Genomic DNA, 15,591 nt, shown 5'->3' with positions numbered 1-15,591 from the left:
TTCAAGTAACTTATATAAATTTTACTAAAAAAAAATATAATCAGGTACAGAATAAATATAATATTTTATAAAAGAAAAACTTGTTAGTGTTTAAACTTTAATCTTTATTTACCTTTTTTTTTTCCTAACCTAATACATTTTCTCGTTATTTATCTTTTTATGTTTCTTCAAATTAAATCTTTGATTACTGTTAAATTGTATTATTATCATCATCATAATAAATAGAAATAATTGAATGTAAAATATTTCATTATAAAAAGTTGTAACATTTAACAGACAATATTTTTTTGTAATAAAAAAAAATTTTTTTTAATCATGTTTTTATGGAAAAAAATTATTTTACTATTTTTTGTTTTATGTTATAATTTTTGTGATGGAAAACCAGAAAGTAAGTGATAATTTTATTATATATTTTATATAATTTTTTTAGAATGTACATTGGCAAAAAATGTTGGTGTAACTTGTGAAAACTCATCACAAGGAAAAAAATTTTACTTTGATAAAAACAGCGGTGCTTGTCAATTTTTTATTTATAAAGGTTGTCAAGGTAATGAAAATAATTTTGATAGTATTGAAGAATGTAAAAATGTATGTGGTGAAGGTAAAGAAGATCAAACATGGGTATTAGGTAAATTAAATTTTTTTAAAATCCTTTATTAAATAATTAAATATTTTTATTTTAGCCCATAAATGTGATTCTAATTTTTTAATTCCAAATGGTGTTTATACTACTTGTAAAATTGGTAGAAGTACCTGTCCAGAAAATCATACATGTTCATCTAGTGGTGTATGTTGTCCAAACAAATCTTATGTTTGTACATTAGAAGATGATACTGGAAATTTTGCCGTTGGTGTACCTGATAAACCACGTTTTGCTTGGAGTGATGCTATAAATTCATGTGTAAGATTTAGTTATTATGGAGCTAATGGTAATTACAATAATTTTCCAAATTTTCAAAGTTGTATAAAATATTGTAAAAATTACAAAAATGAAGAAGATTTGGAGGAATCTGAAACAATTAGAAAAATGTGAATATTATTTTTTTAATAAATCTTGTTATTCAAATTTGCATATAAATTATATACCGATTTATAAATATTTTAAAAAAAATTTTTTATAATTTCTTTTAATTCAAATATGACAATTTTAACAGAAACAACTGATTATAATAGAAGTAAAACAAAAATTAGTAAAAGAACTCATAGAGGTAGTTCTATGAAGTTTGAAGCAGGCCTGTCAATTGTATTATTTTTTGGAGGTATTATATTTTCCATTGATATCATTGATAAAACTGATAGTTATCTACGCTACATAGTTAATGAGATTATTCTTTTTAATATTGTAATTATAATTTATCAAGTAAGTTTTAAAAAAATAATATTAACTTCAATTAATAATAATTTTTAGTGGGTACTTCTTTTTATATCATCTGTTACAAGAGAAAAACGAGCATTATTTGATGAAGAAAATATACTAGAAACATACCAACCCCGTGCATATACTGATGGACATCTTTTTGTTCCTGATCCTCCAACACCAGCTGAATTAGAAGCTAAAAATGCTGAAGATAAACAGAAGGAAACTGAAAAAAATATATTTAATAGAATGCGTGATAATCATTATGAAAATATGTATCAAAAAGCTATGGAATTGTCGATGGCACTTGAGGCAGAAGATAAAGCAGCAAAAAATTCTACCACAAAGTTAGAAAATAAAAATTTGAATAAAGAAAATAAAAAATCTGATCAATCAGGTAGTGATAATGATAAATCTCCTAAAAAAATGAAAAAAGAAAGTAAAAAATCTGATCAGTCAGGTAGTGATAAAGAAAAATCTCCTAAAAATTCAAATAATGATAATAAACCTAGAGAATGTTATTATTATTTTTAAAAAAAAATTATGGTTTTTTGTTTAAGTAAAAAAAAATATAACAACGCAATACAATAAAGTTACTTTTATTGATGTATTGTAATATGTTAATAAAAATAACTAAATTTCTTTATTTATTTTAATTAAATCAATATTATTATTTATCATATCACAAGCCAATTCAAATAAATATTCACAACATTCTAACATAATTTTAGTTCTTTGCCATGTTGGTCCAAAGACAAAAAATCCATGATTTCTTACTAAAATTGCACATGATGTAGGGTATTTTTCAAGGCATATAGCAATATCTGGTAACAATTGATGTTCAAATGGTTTATTTTCTATTATAGGTATTCTGATTGTTTCAGTATTATTAAAATTTTTATTTGTTTCTCTATTAATAATTCCTTTAATCATTTCTTGATTATTTAAGCAAAATTCATCTCTATTCATATAAATATTGTTTTGTGATTTTTTATCAATTAATTGTGTTAATAAATTACTATATTTACTGTGTGTATGAATTATACATTGATATTTTGTTTTATTAATTATATAATTAAATAATGGTGTACATGCAGATTCTTTAATATTTTCATTTTTAGGTCTATAAGAAATTGAATTTGTTTGTCGATTATAAATAAAAATATCATTTTTAGTTAATCTTTCTTTCTGTACAGAAGATGGTGAATAAATTACTTCATCACTATCTGTACAACAAGCCATACCTCCTGATGAACCATACATCCAACCAAGATTATAAAATTGAGTCATTAGTTGTATAAATAATTCATCATTCATTTCCTTAAAAAAAATAACTTTTAAATATATCATTTTAAATAAATATAACTTACTTCAGTATCATTTAAATCCATTTTTAGTTGATAAGTAAATAAAACTAACAATAACTTTTTAAAAAATAAAAAATAGAATTATTTTTTGTTAATAGAAACTAATTTAAAATCACTTTTTTCTTTTTTAATTTCTTTCTTCTTTGAATAACATCTGACGTCAACTGTATTGATTCTTGGTAAAGAAATGTCTCTTACAACTTGTTTTTTTTTCTTACTATTATTAGAATCAACACCTAATTCTTTTTTTATCTAAAAAATAATTAATTAAATATAATTTAAAAAATATTTAACAAACTTGTGGAATTAGATGTTTATCAACTAATGTTTCAGCAGTAATAGAAATAAAATTTGCCTTATTACTATTAATATATGGGCTTGTTTCCCTTACTGACCTTCCTATCTTCTTAAAGTGTGCATTAATCTTATCTGCTTCAGTCAAAAGTTCTTTATCAATTTCTTTAAGAACAAATTTCTTATCATTTTTTGGAAAATCGTTCACAATCATGGAAATACTTTGAGCTATATTGATCTTTCTTGTATTTTTATTAGTATCATTATCAAAAAATAATGTAGAATTAAAAGTATCCATAAAATATAGTCTCTCTTTAAAATAAAAATTTAATAATAAAATAACATTATTATATATTTTTCATTTTATAGCGAGAACTACAGATTTTCATAATTAATCTTTCCTTAGCAACCATATTCATAATGAATAAAGTAATTAACTTTTCATCTGCTTTGTCATCTGTCAACAAATATTATATGACTAAAATATTATTCCCACAAAAATAAAAAAATTTTTTTTGCAATTAGCAATTAGCAATTAAAACATTTTATCATATATGATATAACATTAAGATTCTATTATCCATATTCTTTAACCAAAGACCAAATTATTCATTTTAAAAGAAACTAAGGATTAAATGTAAGCATAGAAAAACAAAGATATTATGATCTTCGGTTAAAGTTTTATAAAAGTATATAAATAAATTTATTAAGTTTATATTTAAGGATAATAAAAATCCTTCCGTTCATAACTAGGAGCGCACGCAATAAGTGTGGATTATATTCAATGTAGCGGAAAAATTTATTTTACAAAATATAATTTAACAAAACATTTGCTCAATAATAAATAGCTAGAATTATAGACTGTTCTTGTAAAAATTAAAGATATGCCAAAAACACAATGAAAATCAAATAAAAAATTATTTAATAGTATAAGTTATATTTTATATAAACACCAAATGAAATAAAAATAATTTTACTCGAGTTCCATGCTTTCGACAACATCATATTTAACTATTTTAGTTCTTAAAACGTGTGTTGTACCGGGTTTAAAATCATACTTCAACTCTATTGGTTCTGGTCTTTTACAAAAATCTGGTACTATTGGTCCAACAAATTCAGTTTTATCTATTGTTATATCGACTAAATTTAAAGAATTTCCAGATGCATTATCACCATGCATACCAGCTTCAAGAGCTTTTTGTACTAATTCTTTTGCCTCCTCTTTGGTCATGTTAAATTTGAAACCTCTTTCTAAGACAGAGATAGCTGCATAACTTCCAGAACCTTCAGCACTGTAAGCTCTTGACAAAGTGAAACCATTAGCAGATACAGTATAAAGATGTGGACCAGTAGGATCAACACCACCTATTAAAAGATAAGCTCCAACATATCCTTGGTATTGGAAAAGATATTGTTTTACATGACGAAGTGCAGCAACAACACGAGCTTTTTTTCCAGTATTTAATTCAAGTAATCTCATTTGAGAAGAAAGCATTTTTGTTACCTGATCTAAATCAGCAGCTGTACCAGCTCCACAAGCATACATTGAATCAGTTATTTTGTGAACTTTCATACATGCCTTATCAGCTGTTATATTTCCAGCTGTAGCACGAGAATCAGCACCCATCAAAACACCATCCTAAATTAAAAAATAATTATTGTTATCATTTAATAAACATACTTTATAAACACAGGCAACAATAGTTGTTCCTGTACTTGTTAAAGTTGGCATTTTAGCACCCATCTTTTGTATAGCCTGATTTCTAAAACAATTAGAAAAATCGAAAGCTGGTGCACAGTCAACAGTTACAGAAGTCTTTGATTGTTTCTCCATAATTTCTTCTTCAAAACAGTATCTTTAAATGTAGAAATAATTCAAATAGAAGACCCGAGCTTAGAAAAGATGACTTTGAATAGTACACAACATTGTTTACCAATCTTTCGTCATAGGAGAAAAATTGAACAACTTTTAAAAATAATCTAAATTTTAAAAATAAAATAGTAAATTTAAATAATGTATAGTTATTCTATCATTAGTTTGAATTTTGATTTCATATAAAAAATATAATAGATAACAATATTTTAAAATTATCAAATAATGTTATATATTAATTAAACAATTATATTTAAATAGACAATAAAATGATGTTCAAACTAATTCAAGTAGATCATATATATAAATAGTTAATTTTTAAATTATCAAAAAAATGAATGGTATTTTAAAGTTAAATTGTAACAAAAAAATTAGTTTGCAACCATTTCTAAGTATTCCTTAAAATCCATACAGATACATTCTTGATAAAAAATCCAAATCCTATTTTTACACACTCCAGTATAATATTTATTCAATGAACAAAACTTAACACAGTCTAAATTAGTGTTGAAAATAGTACCACAAAGAACTTCCAAATATTTGACATTTGAAGAATCTATTGTAAAAAGTAGATGATTTGGTAATAATAATATTAAATATAAAAAAATTATTACAAACATATACAGTGAATAAAAATAATAATACATTATCAAACTGATTTATACTTTTTTGTTTGCTTTTAAATTTGACTATTATAATTTAAAATCAAAAATTTACTTGAAAAATGCAAGATTTTTCTATGATTCAGTACGATTTATTTGAGTTTCTTTAACAATGACCATGGAAAAAAATAGATGCTTTTAGTATGGTAATTATAAAAATTTTAATTTTCTAACTCCATCTAATAGATTTATTTTTTCATTTACAATTTTGAAATGATTTTACTTAAAAAAGTTATTAATTAAGAAAGTTATTTTTATATTACCTTTATATTTTGTTATAAAAAAAACATTTTTAGAAATGCAATAGTTAAATTATGCTTATTCTATGATTTTTGAAAAATGAAAAATTTCAAGTGTAATCATTGATACAAAAAAATCAAAACATCAAAAGTTATAATGAATCAAAAATTAAGAAGTGTGTGTGGAATTCTTTTTATTTAAAACTGCCTTTCATGGTACAATAGAGATTTATAAAAGTAATATAACTATTCTAAATCAGTTTTTTACAAAGAGTTTATTGACAATAATATTTCATGTTTATAGAAAATTTAAACCATATAATGTGATGAGAAATGTGCTTTGAAAAAATGTTTCAAAAACTTTTTTGTAATTTAAGTTAACTATTTTTTAAAAATATGACTTTTGATTCAATAACATTCATATAACTTTTAAGATATAGTTCATGTCAAAAAGAGGATTAAATTTTCAACCATTTCTAAGATATATTAAATGATATTTTTACGTGTCTAACTTTTCACCATAACTTTTTTTATATCTTTAGAATGGTTAGAAATATAAAAATATTTTGAAGGTAAATTCTAAATAAAAATGTTTAGAAAACTTTTGCGGAAAATTGCTCCCTTTTATATTAACTGTGAAGTGAGATATAAGAAGAAATAAAACTTTTTCTAAAATATTTTTTTGTTCCAGAATTTTTTATATCTTCCCTAAAACTTATATTATTGTAATTAAATTTCATAAAAAATTTATAAAGGAACATTAAAAAATATTACTACTTTTGACAGAATCCAAAAATTTATTTTAATAATTTTCATTTTCAAGTATATTTATTATAAATTATTGGTTTAATCTTTGAGCTGACATTATATTATATTTTTTTTAATATATTTTTAAAAAAATTTTTATACATGTTTAGCTTTTATATTTAATTTAATTGAGTTATAAAAAAATAATATTAACTGTTTCAGAAATTTTCTACACATTCAGTAACAAAAATAATTAAATAATATATCATATAAGTCATCACACATTAAATTGTTGTAACACTAAAATTAAAAAAAAAAATGTTTCTATTAAATGGTAATACTCTAATATTCATAAACAGTTCATTTAATTTTCTCAAATAATTCTTTTTGAATTTTAATCTATGCACATTTTGTCACATAAATTGGACTTATCAAAGTCCAAAATTTTAATGTAAAATTACTTTTGTTGTAAAATACAAATATTATGCAATTCCTTGATGGAATTGTGACTGTTATCTACTCATACGAAATGGAATCATTAGTACTTTAAAATCTAAAAAGCAGTCAATTAATTTACTCTTTAAAATTACTCACCTGACTATCATTTACCACAATTAATTTTTTTTCAAATTGTTTTACTACAAAATGAAAACTAGAAGTTCTTTAAAATTAGATTCCTATGGAATTAAAGCTTTACTTGGAAAGAAAGTTATTAGGAAAAAGAAATTTTACTTGGTTCAATGGGAAGATAAAAATGAGAGCAATTGTTATGTAGCAGCTAGTATGATTTTTCAATGGGTATAGTTTTTTTTTTTTTTAATTTATAAAAAATTTTAGCCCTACCAAAAGATGATGGTTATGTATGATGATCTTGAAAAAAGTGGAAAAACTTGTATTGTAATAGAAACTAAAGACGTTGTTTTTAAAAATAAAGTACAAACGAAAAATGTTTTAACTAAAAATAAAGATCAAACGAAAAATGTTGTAGCTAAAAATAAAGATCAAACGAAAACTGTTATTACTAAAAATAGAGAACAAACGAAAAAGATTATAATTAAAAATAAGGAACAACCAGAGGAAAATATAATTATAGTTGATACACCTAATAGAGAAAGTATTTTTAAAAATGAAGAACATAAGAGAAAGATTATGACAAGATATAAAGAAAAACAGAGAAAACTTTTGATTGAATTTGAACGACAAAAACAGCTTTTGGATAAAAAAAAAAAAGAGGAGGAAGAACTTTTGGCTAAAAAGAAAAAAGAAGAGGAAAAACTTTTGGCTAAAAAGAAAAAAGAAGAAGAACTTTTAGCTAAAAGTAAAAAACAACAAAAAGATAATTTTATTGATAAGAGAAATAATGTATCCCAGAATAACAGTAAGACTACAAAAATATGTGGTGTTTCTAATTCATCGTAAGTTTTCTTAAAAAAATTTACAATAAATTTTTTAGTAATAAACTTTCAAAAAGGGTAGAATTTATAACACATGGAAAAATTTTATTCAAGTAGGTTTTCCTTGATCAAAATAATTTTTATTTATCATTTTAACAGGTCAATAAATATTAACAAAAAACCCATAACAATTGATGATATCATCCAATTCAGCAAATTGTATTCTAGATTCAATGATTATACAAAAGAAGAAATTGGAAAGATATTTGGTAGAAGCCATGAAATATGCTATGATGATGTCGTTGAATATAAGTATTTTGCTTTAACAAACAAAAAAAAGGTTATTGTTTTTACAGTAGACCAAGTTGATTTTAAAAAATTTATCAATGCAATGTATAAATTTAATCAAAAAAATCCATATCCTGTAAATGGACCATTATATTAAGGTATTAAATTTTTTACTTTTGTGTTTGTTGTATGTTGAAAATTACTAAAAATAAAAGTTCACCATTTATTTATTTTCATAAAATATTTTATATTTAAAATATCATTTCTATTAATTGTGCATAATTGATTTTAATTTGAGTTAGAAAATTTTCTTACGATTTCTTTTTTTGGGTGTAACATTCTTAACCTTATCAACTGAAGAAGAAGAAGTTTTTTTCTTTTTTTTAAAATGTTTTTTCAAGAGCTGAAGTTTTGTTATGGGATTTGGTATTGATCTAGCTAAACTTATTGTTTGAATTGTTCCTCCAATAATAAAAAGAACATTAAAAATGATTGCCAAAGCAATGTAGATGACAAGTGGAATCTTATAAAAAAATTTAATAAAAATTTAATTGTATAACCTACTTCAATGCCGCCTCTTTTCACACATAATCTACTAATAATTATGCCCATGTTAATGTTAATAATAAAAAAAAACCCCTATTGTAGAGCACGTAGTGCCTTAACTTAGAAGAATCTTTCAAAAACTCTCATGAACATCTTTAAATAATAATTTTTTAAAAGTCATCGTTTATGTAACCATTGTTTTAATCAATTTATCTATTCATGCAACACCATTGTAAAAGTATTTTTTTATTTACTTCTTTAATCTTTATACTTATAAATGGTTTGAAATTTTAGATTATAACAATTTTCCAATGATATTTTATGTGATCATTCTATAATTAAAAATAGATATAATTTACATAATTGTTAAACTTTATTAATGACTACTCTGATATCATTTATTTTCATCTACCATTGTTTACCATATGTTTACAATTATAAAATATTTTATATTTGAAGAAATTTAAATACACATTTTAAATATAAGTATAAAAATATTTTAATTATTCCACTTTTTTTTGCGGTTTTTCTTTCTATTCATTATAGTCTTTTTTTTAACTCTCATTTTCACATCAATACAATTTAATTTTTTATTCCAGAGTATATTTTTTTAATATAATAAATAAGATGCCCTCTTTAAAGGAGGAATTCGAAAATACTAAACCACAGGCCAGGATAAAATTTGGAAAATTTAGTTTTGTAGATGTTCCGGCAGGATATAGAATGCCAGATTTAACTTCATTTTTTCAGGCTACCGAAGAGAATGTTAAAAATGATTCAGTAAGTTTATTTCTAAAATATTTTAGTTTATTTTTAAAAAGCCTTATCTTTTTAAAACCTATGAAAGATCAGTGAAGCAAAAACCAATAATGGAAACAACTTTTACTAATACAGCACAAAAGAAATCTCCGAAACAAGTTGCTCCCACACAAAATGATGACATAAATAATTATGATGGTTTTTATGATGATGATTGGGTGGATTTTCTTGACAAAAGTGATTTATCATTTATGAATTGTACAAATTCTTTTATCACTGCAGACGAAAGTGGAAAAGAGGATAGTCGTATTCATGATAGTACTATTTGGACAAATGATACTAGTAATAGTTATGTTAATACAACGGCTAATTATAATGATACTACCATAGATGGAGGTGAAACCGATGATGATATACATTTTGAAGAAAAAAGTTATTTAGATAGTGACGGTGAAGAATTTGCCAATATTCGAGAATTATTACCTTCAGGAAAAATTGAAGAGATATACAAAGTATTAAGAGATATTTTTGGACATACTTCATTTAGACATAAACAAGAAAAAGTTATTGTTGCAGCATTACTTGGACATGATGTTTTTGTGTTAATGCCAACAGGAGCTGGGAAATCTTTATGTTATCAATTGCCTGCTGTAATAGATTCTGGTATTACAATTGTTATATCACCATTAAAAGCATTAATTGCAGATCAAGTTTTAAAATTAAATCAATTAGGAATATCTGCACAAAGTTTAACCAGTGAATTAAATAGTAATAAATGTGAAAAATTGTATGATGATATAATATCAGGAAAAAAAGTTATTAATCTTTTATATGTTACACCAGAGAAAGTTAATGGATCAGATAAATTTAAATCTTTTTTAAGTAACTTATATAGACAGGGAATGCTTTCAAGATTTGTTATTGATGAAGCCCATTGTGTCACACAATGGGGACATGATTTCCGTCCAGATTATGCACAATTATGTTGTCTTAGAAGAACATTTTATGATCCAAATGTTCCCATTATGGCTTTAACAGCTACTGCTACTCCAAAAATTGTAACAGATGTTAAGAATTTATTGTCAATGGATTCTTCAAAAACATTCATTTCATCATTTGAACGTCCAAACTTAAAATATGATGTAATTCCAAAATCTGCCAAATCACAAAGTGCATTACTTAAAAAAATTAAAAATATGTACCCAAGACAATCTGGAATATTTTATTGTCATTCACAAAAAGATTGTGAAACACTTCATGGGACTCTCGTTAATTATGGTATAACATCAGTTGTTTACCACGCTGGTATGAGTGATAAAGCTAGATCTGAGTCACAACGTCAATGGATGTCAAATGAAGTTCAAGTAATATGTTCAACAACTGCTTTTGGTATGGGTGTTGATAAACCTGATGTTAGATTTGTTGTACATTTTTGTATACCAAGTAGTATTGAGGGATATTATCAGGAAAGTGGGCGTGCCGGAAGAGATGGATTACCATCATATTGTGTCATCCTTTATAGTTATTCAGATTCTATAAAACAAAGGCGTCTTATTGAAGGTGAAACAAATAATAATGGTTATAAAATGAAAAAATCTATTGGATCAGTTAAAGCTCGACAAGAAAAAATTAATGAAATTCTTGGGTATTGTGAATCAATTTATGAATGTCGTAAAAAATTATTAGTAGAACACTTTGGTGAAAAGTATGATTCTAAATGTCAAAGAGGATCAAAAACAATGTGTAATAATTGTGAACTTGCTTATACTTTTGATTTTCAATATCAAATGTATGACTTTACAACTGAAGCTGTACACATTTTGAATGCAACAATGGATATTTCATTGACAATGAAACAAATGAGCGATTGTTATAGAGGATGTTTGAAAAAAAATCAAAATAACAGTGAAGTTATTCATTCATCAGAAATTTTTGGAAGAGGTTCATTATTATCAGAAAATGATGCTAATAGACTTCTTATTAAATTAATTAGTATTGGATATTTAAAAGAAGAAATAAAAATTATTGAAGGCAATGGATATACTAATACTGCTGGATATCTTTCATTAACAACAAAAGGGCATAAATTTTTATCTTCTCATGATAAACCTAGAATTTATCTCTATGTTAATATGGGAAAAGGAAGAAAAAGAGATACTAAACGTTCTGAATTGTTAGCACTTGGAGTTATGTCTGCATCTAATATTGAAAATGGAGGAATATAATTTTCTTTAATTTTAAAATTTTTTTAAATTGTAATAATATTTGTAAATTTTTTATGTATATTATATATTATACTAATTTATAGTATATCTTATCTTGTAATAAATTTATTTAAAATTTTTCAAACTTTTAATAATAAGATATTTTCAAAAATAAATTTCTTTTATTATTCTAATTTGATAATAAAATTATAATACCAATATTGTTCAAATTAAGAAATAAAAATGAATAAAAATGACAAAATTTTAATATTATAAAAAAAATCAATGTTATAAAATATTGTATCTATTTTTTTTTAATATACAATTTTTTATAATGCCAGTTAGTAAAGGACCTATTGCAAAAAATAAAATTCAAAATAAACGTAAAAAAAATCAGAATGATGATTTGAGGACAGCTGATGAGTTTGAAAAAAAACCCAAAACAAAAGAAATTACTAAAAAATGTTTAATTACTGATATATCTACTTATACAGCTGTCATTAAGTCAAAACCTTTTTCAACTTCATGTGGTGTTAAATCAAATAGTAAGGTTTCAAGTAATAAAAATAATCAGTTACCTACTCAAGTTAAATCAGAAGTAAAAAAAGATGATATCAATAATTGTGTAAAACCAAAAAAAATAAAGGCTCCTTCAAAAAATGTTAAAAAAGTTACTTCGGAATCTAAAAGTAACAAAAAAGAATTTCTTAAAAATGATGATGAAGAAGGAGAAGGTATAAATGAAGGTGGCAAAGAAAATAAAGATACAATTATAGAAATGCCCATAGATATTTCTAAGACATGTTGTATAACAACTGATAAAAATAAAGATGTTAGAAAAAAATTTTGTGAAGAGTTATTAGCAATGAAAAGTATAAAACATGTTGTTGGAAACAAAGAGTTTAAAAATCCAAAATATAAACCTAATTTACCAGCAACTGCTTTTGCTAAAAATAGTAGCCTTAATAGATATAGTGATGTTAAATGTATTGGTAAGTTTTTATGTGTTTGAAATTTGAAAAATAATAATATTTTTTTTAGACAAAACTAGAGTTATATTAAAAAGAAATTTACCAGAATTCAAGGCAAAAAGAATTACCAAATCATTTTCATCGGATGAAAAATGTGTTGCACAAGAAAATGACTACATACATGCAAATTATGTTAAAGTTCCAAACTCTGATTTTACATATATATGTTGTCAGGGTCCATTAGAAAATACTTTAGATGATCATTGGTTAATGTGTTGGCAAGAAAATGTAAAAGTTATTGTTATGTTGTGTGAAGTTATTGAAGATAATGAAGAAAAATGTCATAAATATTGGCCAGATATTATGACAAAAAAAGCTTATGGAGGAATTTTTGTTACCAATGAAAAAGAAGATACTAATAAATATGCCAATGTTGTGATAAGAACTTTTAAAGTTCAATTAAATGATATGAAGAGAACGATTATTCAATATCATATGAGATCATGGCCGGATCGTTTAATACCAAATGGAACACCAATAATATGTTGTATTTTACGCGAAATTCAACTTGTTAGTGGTTTAAATCCTACTGTCGTTCATTGTAGTGCAGGAATTGGAAGGACAGGAACATTCATGGGTGTTCATTATATAAGTGAAAAATTTAAAATGATTAATGATGGTAATATTAATATTTTGGAAGCTATAAAAGAGATGCGAGAACAACGTTTACAAACAGTACAATCTACAATACAATTTGGTTATTTACATATATGTCTTCTTCAATATTTTTGTGAAGAAAATATTTTTGATACTACTGATAATGTCAAAGAATTTATTTCAAAAAGTGTTGAAACAATACAACAATATGCCTTACGTCTAACTCAAAAAAATAAGGCAAAAGAATGTGAAAGCAAAGGAAAATAAAAAAAAAAACTTTTAATTATATTGTATTATATGTATAAATTCCTATATATTTTCACTGAATATACTAATGTTAGAAAGATTAGGGAAGATTAGATAATTTTGTTAGAAAACATTTTTTTTAAATTAATTAAAACACACAAAAATAATGCCTATAAATTTTATTTTAATGTATATTGGTTAAAAATAAAAATCATATATCAATTATGCTTAACATGAACACAATTCTCCAACAGTTCCCCATACTCCAAGTTTGATTGAATGAATATGTTCTTCTCTGTAGTAGTAGAATGCAACATATGCATTAATATCTGTAATTATGGCTGTAACTTTTTGTGATTCAGTCATTGTTGTAGATATAACATAGTTTGTATATATCTTAGTACAGAATGTTTTCCAGTTGGCTTTTTCAATGGCAGCCCATGTTGACCATGAATCCATAGCAGCAGTGTAAAGGATGGTTTGACCATTAACAACTTGGAGAACAGCACTTGAAGCAGTGGAACAGTCACCAGTCAATGCAGTTGTTGTTGGAGCTTCAGTTGTGGCAGCTTCAGTTGTAGAAACTTCAGTTGTTAATTCTGGAAGAGTAAGGAAATCTTCTGGCCAGCATTCTTGTGATTCACCAAAAGCAAACATAGCAAGGAAATCACCGAATGTTCCAAATTCAGCAGAAATTTCAAATGATAAGAAAGTTTCTTCCAAATAATAATATGTTTTGACAAATTGACGATATTGATAAGAAATAGCTTTGATTTGTTCAGCATATGTAAGAGTATCATTAGCAATGATAACTGTAAATCTATCAAAAAGAATTTTTAAAAATCCTTTGTTAGAATTAGAAAGTTGGTATTTTGAATTAGTTAAGCATGTGTAAAGAGCAGAAACAAATTCACATTTTGGTTTTCCTTTAAAAAGTTTTTTAATTTCTTTCATTCTGTAATATTGAACAGAAATTTCTTGAAGCATGTAAATAGATCCAAAACTTCCAATTTCAAGATTAAGAAACTCTTCTTTCAAATCTGGGAATTCAACAGATATTTTAAGAATCATTTCATAAATAAGAGCATATTTTTCAGATTCAGAATATACAGTTGATTCAAGGATTAATGTAAGATCTGTGATATAAACATCAAAAGCTGCTGGATTTGGGCATTTTAATTTGAATTGTAAAAATGCTTCAATAAGATCAAATTTACCAAATTGATTTACAATTAAACATCCATTGAATTTATCAGCAGAAAGATAAACTCCAACTTGGAATAAATCGTAGAATGTTCCCCATGATCCAATGTACATGTATTTACATTTTTCATAAAATACTGGATATTTGATGAAGAATTGTTTTATTTTGAAAGAAGAATACATAACAATTTCAAGTGATGTATAATTTTCAGTAGCAAAGAAAGCTTCAAGTTCAATAACAAATTGATCAAAGATAATTTTGTCTTGTCCAGTTAAAGTAATAGAAACATTGAATAAAGCTTCAATTAAAAGTGGTTTATCACTAGTTCCAGTTTCATCGACAACATCTCCAGCACACTCTTTCTTTTTTTTCAAATCCTTTGCTTCACTAGATTCAGAAGAACCACTGCCACTGCCACAGTAAATTGTTGAAGCTGTTAAAGCCAAAATAGTTAAAAGAAATAATTTTTGCATAATGATATATGCTTATATTGATAATAAAAAATAAAGTTTACTTTTATATACATTTTTGAAATAATTATTGTTTATTTATAAGTAGTTTTACATAAATTTATCAAAAAGATAGTTGATCTTTTAATATATTGTATAAATTAGTTAAACTTCAATCGGCATTTTGTTAAGAATTAATAATTTTTATAATTATGTTTATATTTTATTTTTATTTATTATAATAAATAGTTATTTTAAATCGGCTTTAATTTTTGTTCACTTAATAAATTTTTAAATCATGAAATACTTTATACTAAGAATTTTGTAAACAAAA

At 24.3% G+C, this 15,591-nt stretch overlaps 10 protein-coding genes across 10 annotated transcripts; 5 read left to right on the top strand and 5 right to left on the bottom strand.

Moving 5' to 3' along the window:
* Positions 1 to 315: 315 nt before the first annotated feature.
* On the top strand, positions 316 to 1,033 carry SRAE_1000100000 (Proteinase inhibitor I2, Kunitz metazoa domain and Cysteine-rich repeat-containing protein; the record flags this gene model as incomplete). The annotated part of the gene is made up of 3 exons (XM_024647900.1): positions 316 to 388; positions 431 to 628; positions 684 to 1,033. 3 exons carry the CDS (start codon positions 316 to 318, stop codon positions 1,031 to 1,033), a joined length of 621 nt encoding a protein of 206 aa, XP_024501932.1.
* A 105-nt stretch (positions 1,034 to 1,138) lies between these two features.
* SRAE_1000099900 (Hypothetical protein) lies at positions 1,139 to 1,891 on the top strand (the record flags this gene model as incomplete). The annotated part of the gene is made up of 2 exons (XM_024647899.1): positions 1,139 to 1,360; positions 1,409 to 1,891. 2 exons carry the CDS (start codon positions 1,139 to 1,141, stop codon positions 1,889 to 1,891), a joined length of 705 nt encoding a protein of 234 aa, XP_024501931.1.
* Positions 1,892 to 1,990: 99 nt separating this feature from the next.
* Positions 1,991 to 2,748, bottom strand: SRAE_1000099800 (Methylthioribulose-1-phosphate dehydratase; the record flags this gene model as incomplete). The annotated part of the gene is made up of 2 exons (XM_024647898.1): positions 1,991 to 2,677; positions 2,728 to 2,748. The coding sequence occupies 2 exons, from the start codon at positions 2,746 to 2,748 to the stop codon at positions 1,991 to 1,993; spliced, it is 708 nt and encodes a 235-aa protein (XP_024501930.1).
* Positions 2,749 to 2,805: 57 nt separating this feature from the next.
* SRAE_1000099700 (Hypothetical protein) lies at positions 2,806 to 3,316 on the bottom strand (the record flags this gene model as incomplete). The annotated part of the gene is made up of 2 exons (XM_024647897.1): positions 2,806 to 2,976; positions 3,023 to 3,316. 2 exons carry the CDS (start codon positions 3,314 to 3,316, stop codon positions 2,806 to 2,808), a joined length of 465 nt encoding a protein of 154 aa, XP_024501929.1.
* A 675-nt stretch (positions 3,317 to 3,991) lies between these two features.
* Positions 3,992 to 4,852, bottom strand: SRAE_1000099600 (Peptidase T1A, proteasome beta-subunit family and Proteasome, subunit alpha/beta family and Proteasome B-type subunit family and Proteasome beta subunit, C-terminal domain-containing protein; the record flags this gene model as incomplete). The annotated part of the gene is made up of 2 exons (XM_024647895.1): positions 3,992 to 4,657; positions 4,700 to 4,852. 2 exons carry the CDS (start codon positions 4,850 to 4,852, stop codon positions 3,992 to 3,994), a joined length of 819 nt encoding a protein of 272 aa, XP_024501928.1.
* Positions 4,853 to 7,184: 2,332 nt separating this feature from the next.
* SRAE_1000099500 (Hypothetical protein) lies at positions 7,185 to 8,050 on the top strand (the record flags this gene model as incomplete). The annotated part of the gene is made up of 3 exons (XM_024647894.1): positions 7,185 to 7,337; positions 7,377 to 7,954; positions 7,993 to 8,050. The coding sequence occupies 3 exons, from the start codon at positions 7,185 to 7,187 to the stop codon at positions 8,048 to 8,050; spliced, it is 789 nt and encodes a 262-aa protein (XP_024501927.1).
* A 469-nt stretch (positions 8,051 to 8,519) lies between these two features.
* Positions 8,520 to 8,833, bottom strand: SRAE_1000099400 (Hypothetical protein; the record flags this gene model as incomplete). The annotated part of the gene is made up of 2 exons (XM_024647893.1): positions 8,520 to 8,744; positions 8,786 to 8,833. 2 exons carry the CDS (start codon positions 8,831 to 8,833, stop codon positions 8,520 to 8,522), a joined length of 273 nt encoding a protein of 90 aa, XP_024501926.1.
* Positions 8,834 to 9,394: 561 nt separating this feature from the next.
* Positions 9,395 to 11,751, top strand: SRAE_1000099300 (Bloom syndrome protein; the record flags this gene model as incomplete). Its single annotated transcript, XM_024647892.1, has 2 exons — positions 9,395 to 9,547; positions 9,589 to 11,751. The coding sequence occupies 2 exons, from the start codon at positions 9,395 to 9,397 to the stop codon at positions 11,749 to 11,751; spliced, it is 2,316 nt and encodes a 771-aa protein (XP_024501925.1).
* Positions 11,752 to 12,064: 313 nt separating this feature from the next.
* Positions 12,065 to 13,625, top strand: SRAE_1000099200 (Protein-tyrosine phosphatase, receptor/non-receptor type domain and Protein-tyrosine/Dual specificity phosphatase domain and Protein-tyrosine phosphatase, catalytic domain-containing protein; the record flags this gene model as incomplete). The annotated part of the gene is made up of 2 exons (XM_024647891.1): positions 12,065 to 12,722; positions 12,772 to 13,625. 2 exons carry the CDS (start codon positions 12,065 to 12,067, stop codon positions 13,623 to 13,625), a joined length of 1,512 nt encoding a protein of 503 aa, XP_024501924.1.
* Positions 13,626 to 13,832: 207 nt separating this feature from the next.
* On the bottom strand, positions 13,833 to 15,281 carry SRAE_1000099100 (Hypothetical protein; the record flags this gene model as incomplete). Its single annotated transcript, XM_024647890.1, has 1 exon — positions 13,833 to 15,281. The coding sequence occupies one exon, from the start codon at positions 15,279 to 15,281 to the stop codon at positions 13,833 to 13,835; it is 1,449 nt and encodes a 482-aa protein (XP_024501923.1).
* Positions 15,282 to 15,591: the final 310 nt, after the last annotated feature.

This window comes from Strongyloides ratti (genome assembly GCF_001040885.1).
Source record: "Strongyloides ratti genome assembly S_ratti_ED321, chromosome : 1".
Lineage (NCBI taxonomy): Eukaryota > Metazoa > Nematoda > Chromadorea > Rhabditida > Strongyloididae > Strongyloides > Strongyloides ratti.
This window is presented reverse-complemented; position numbering and strand designations above follow the sequence as displayed.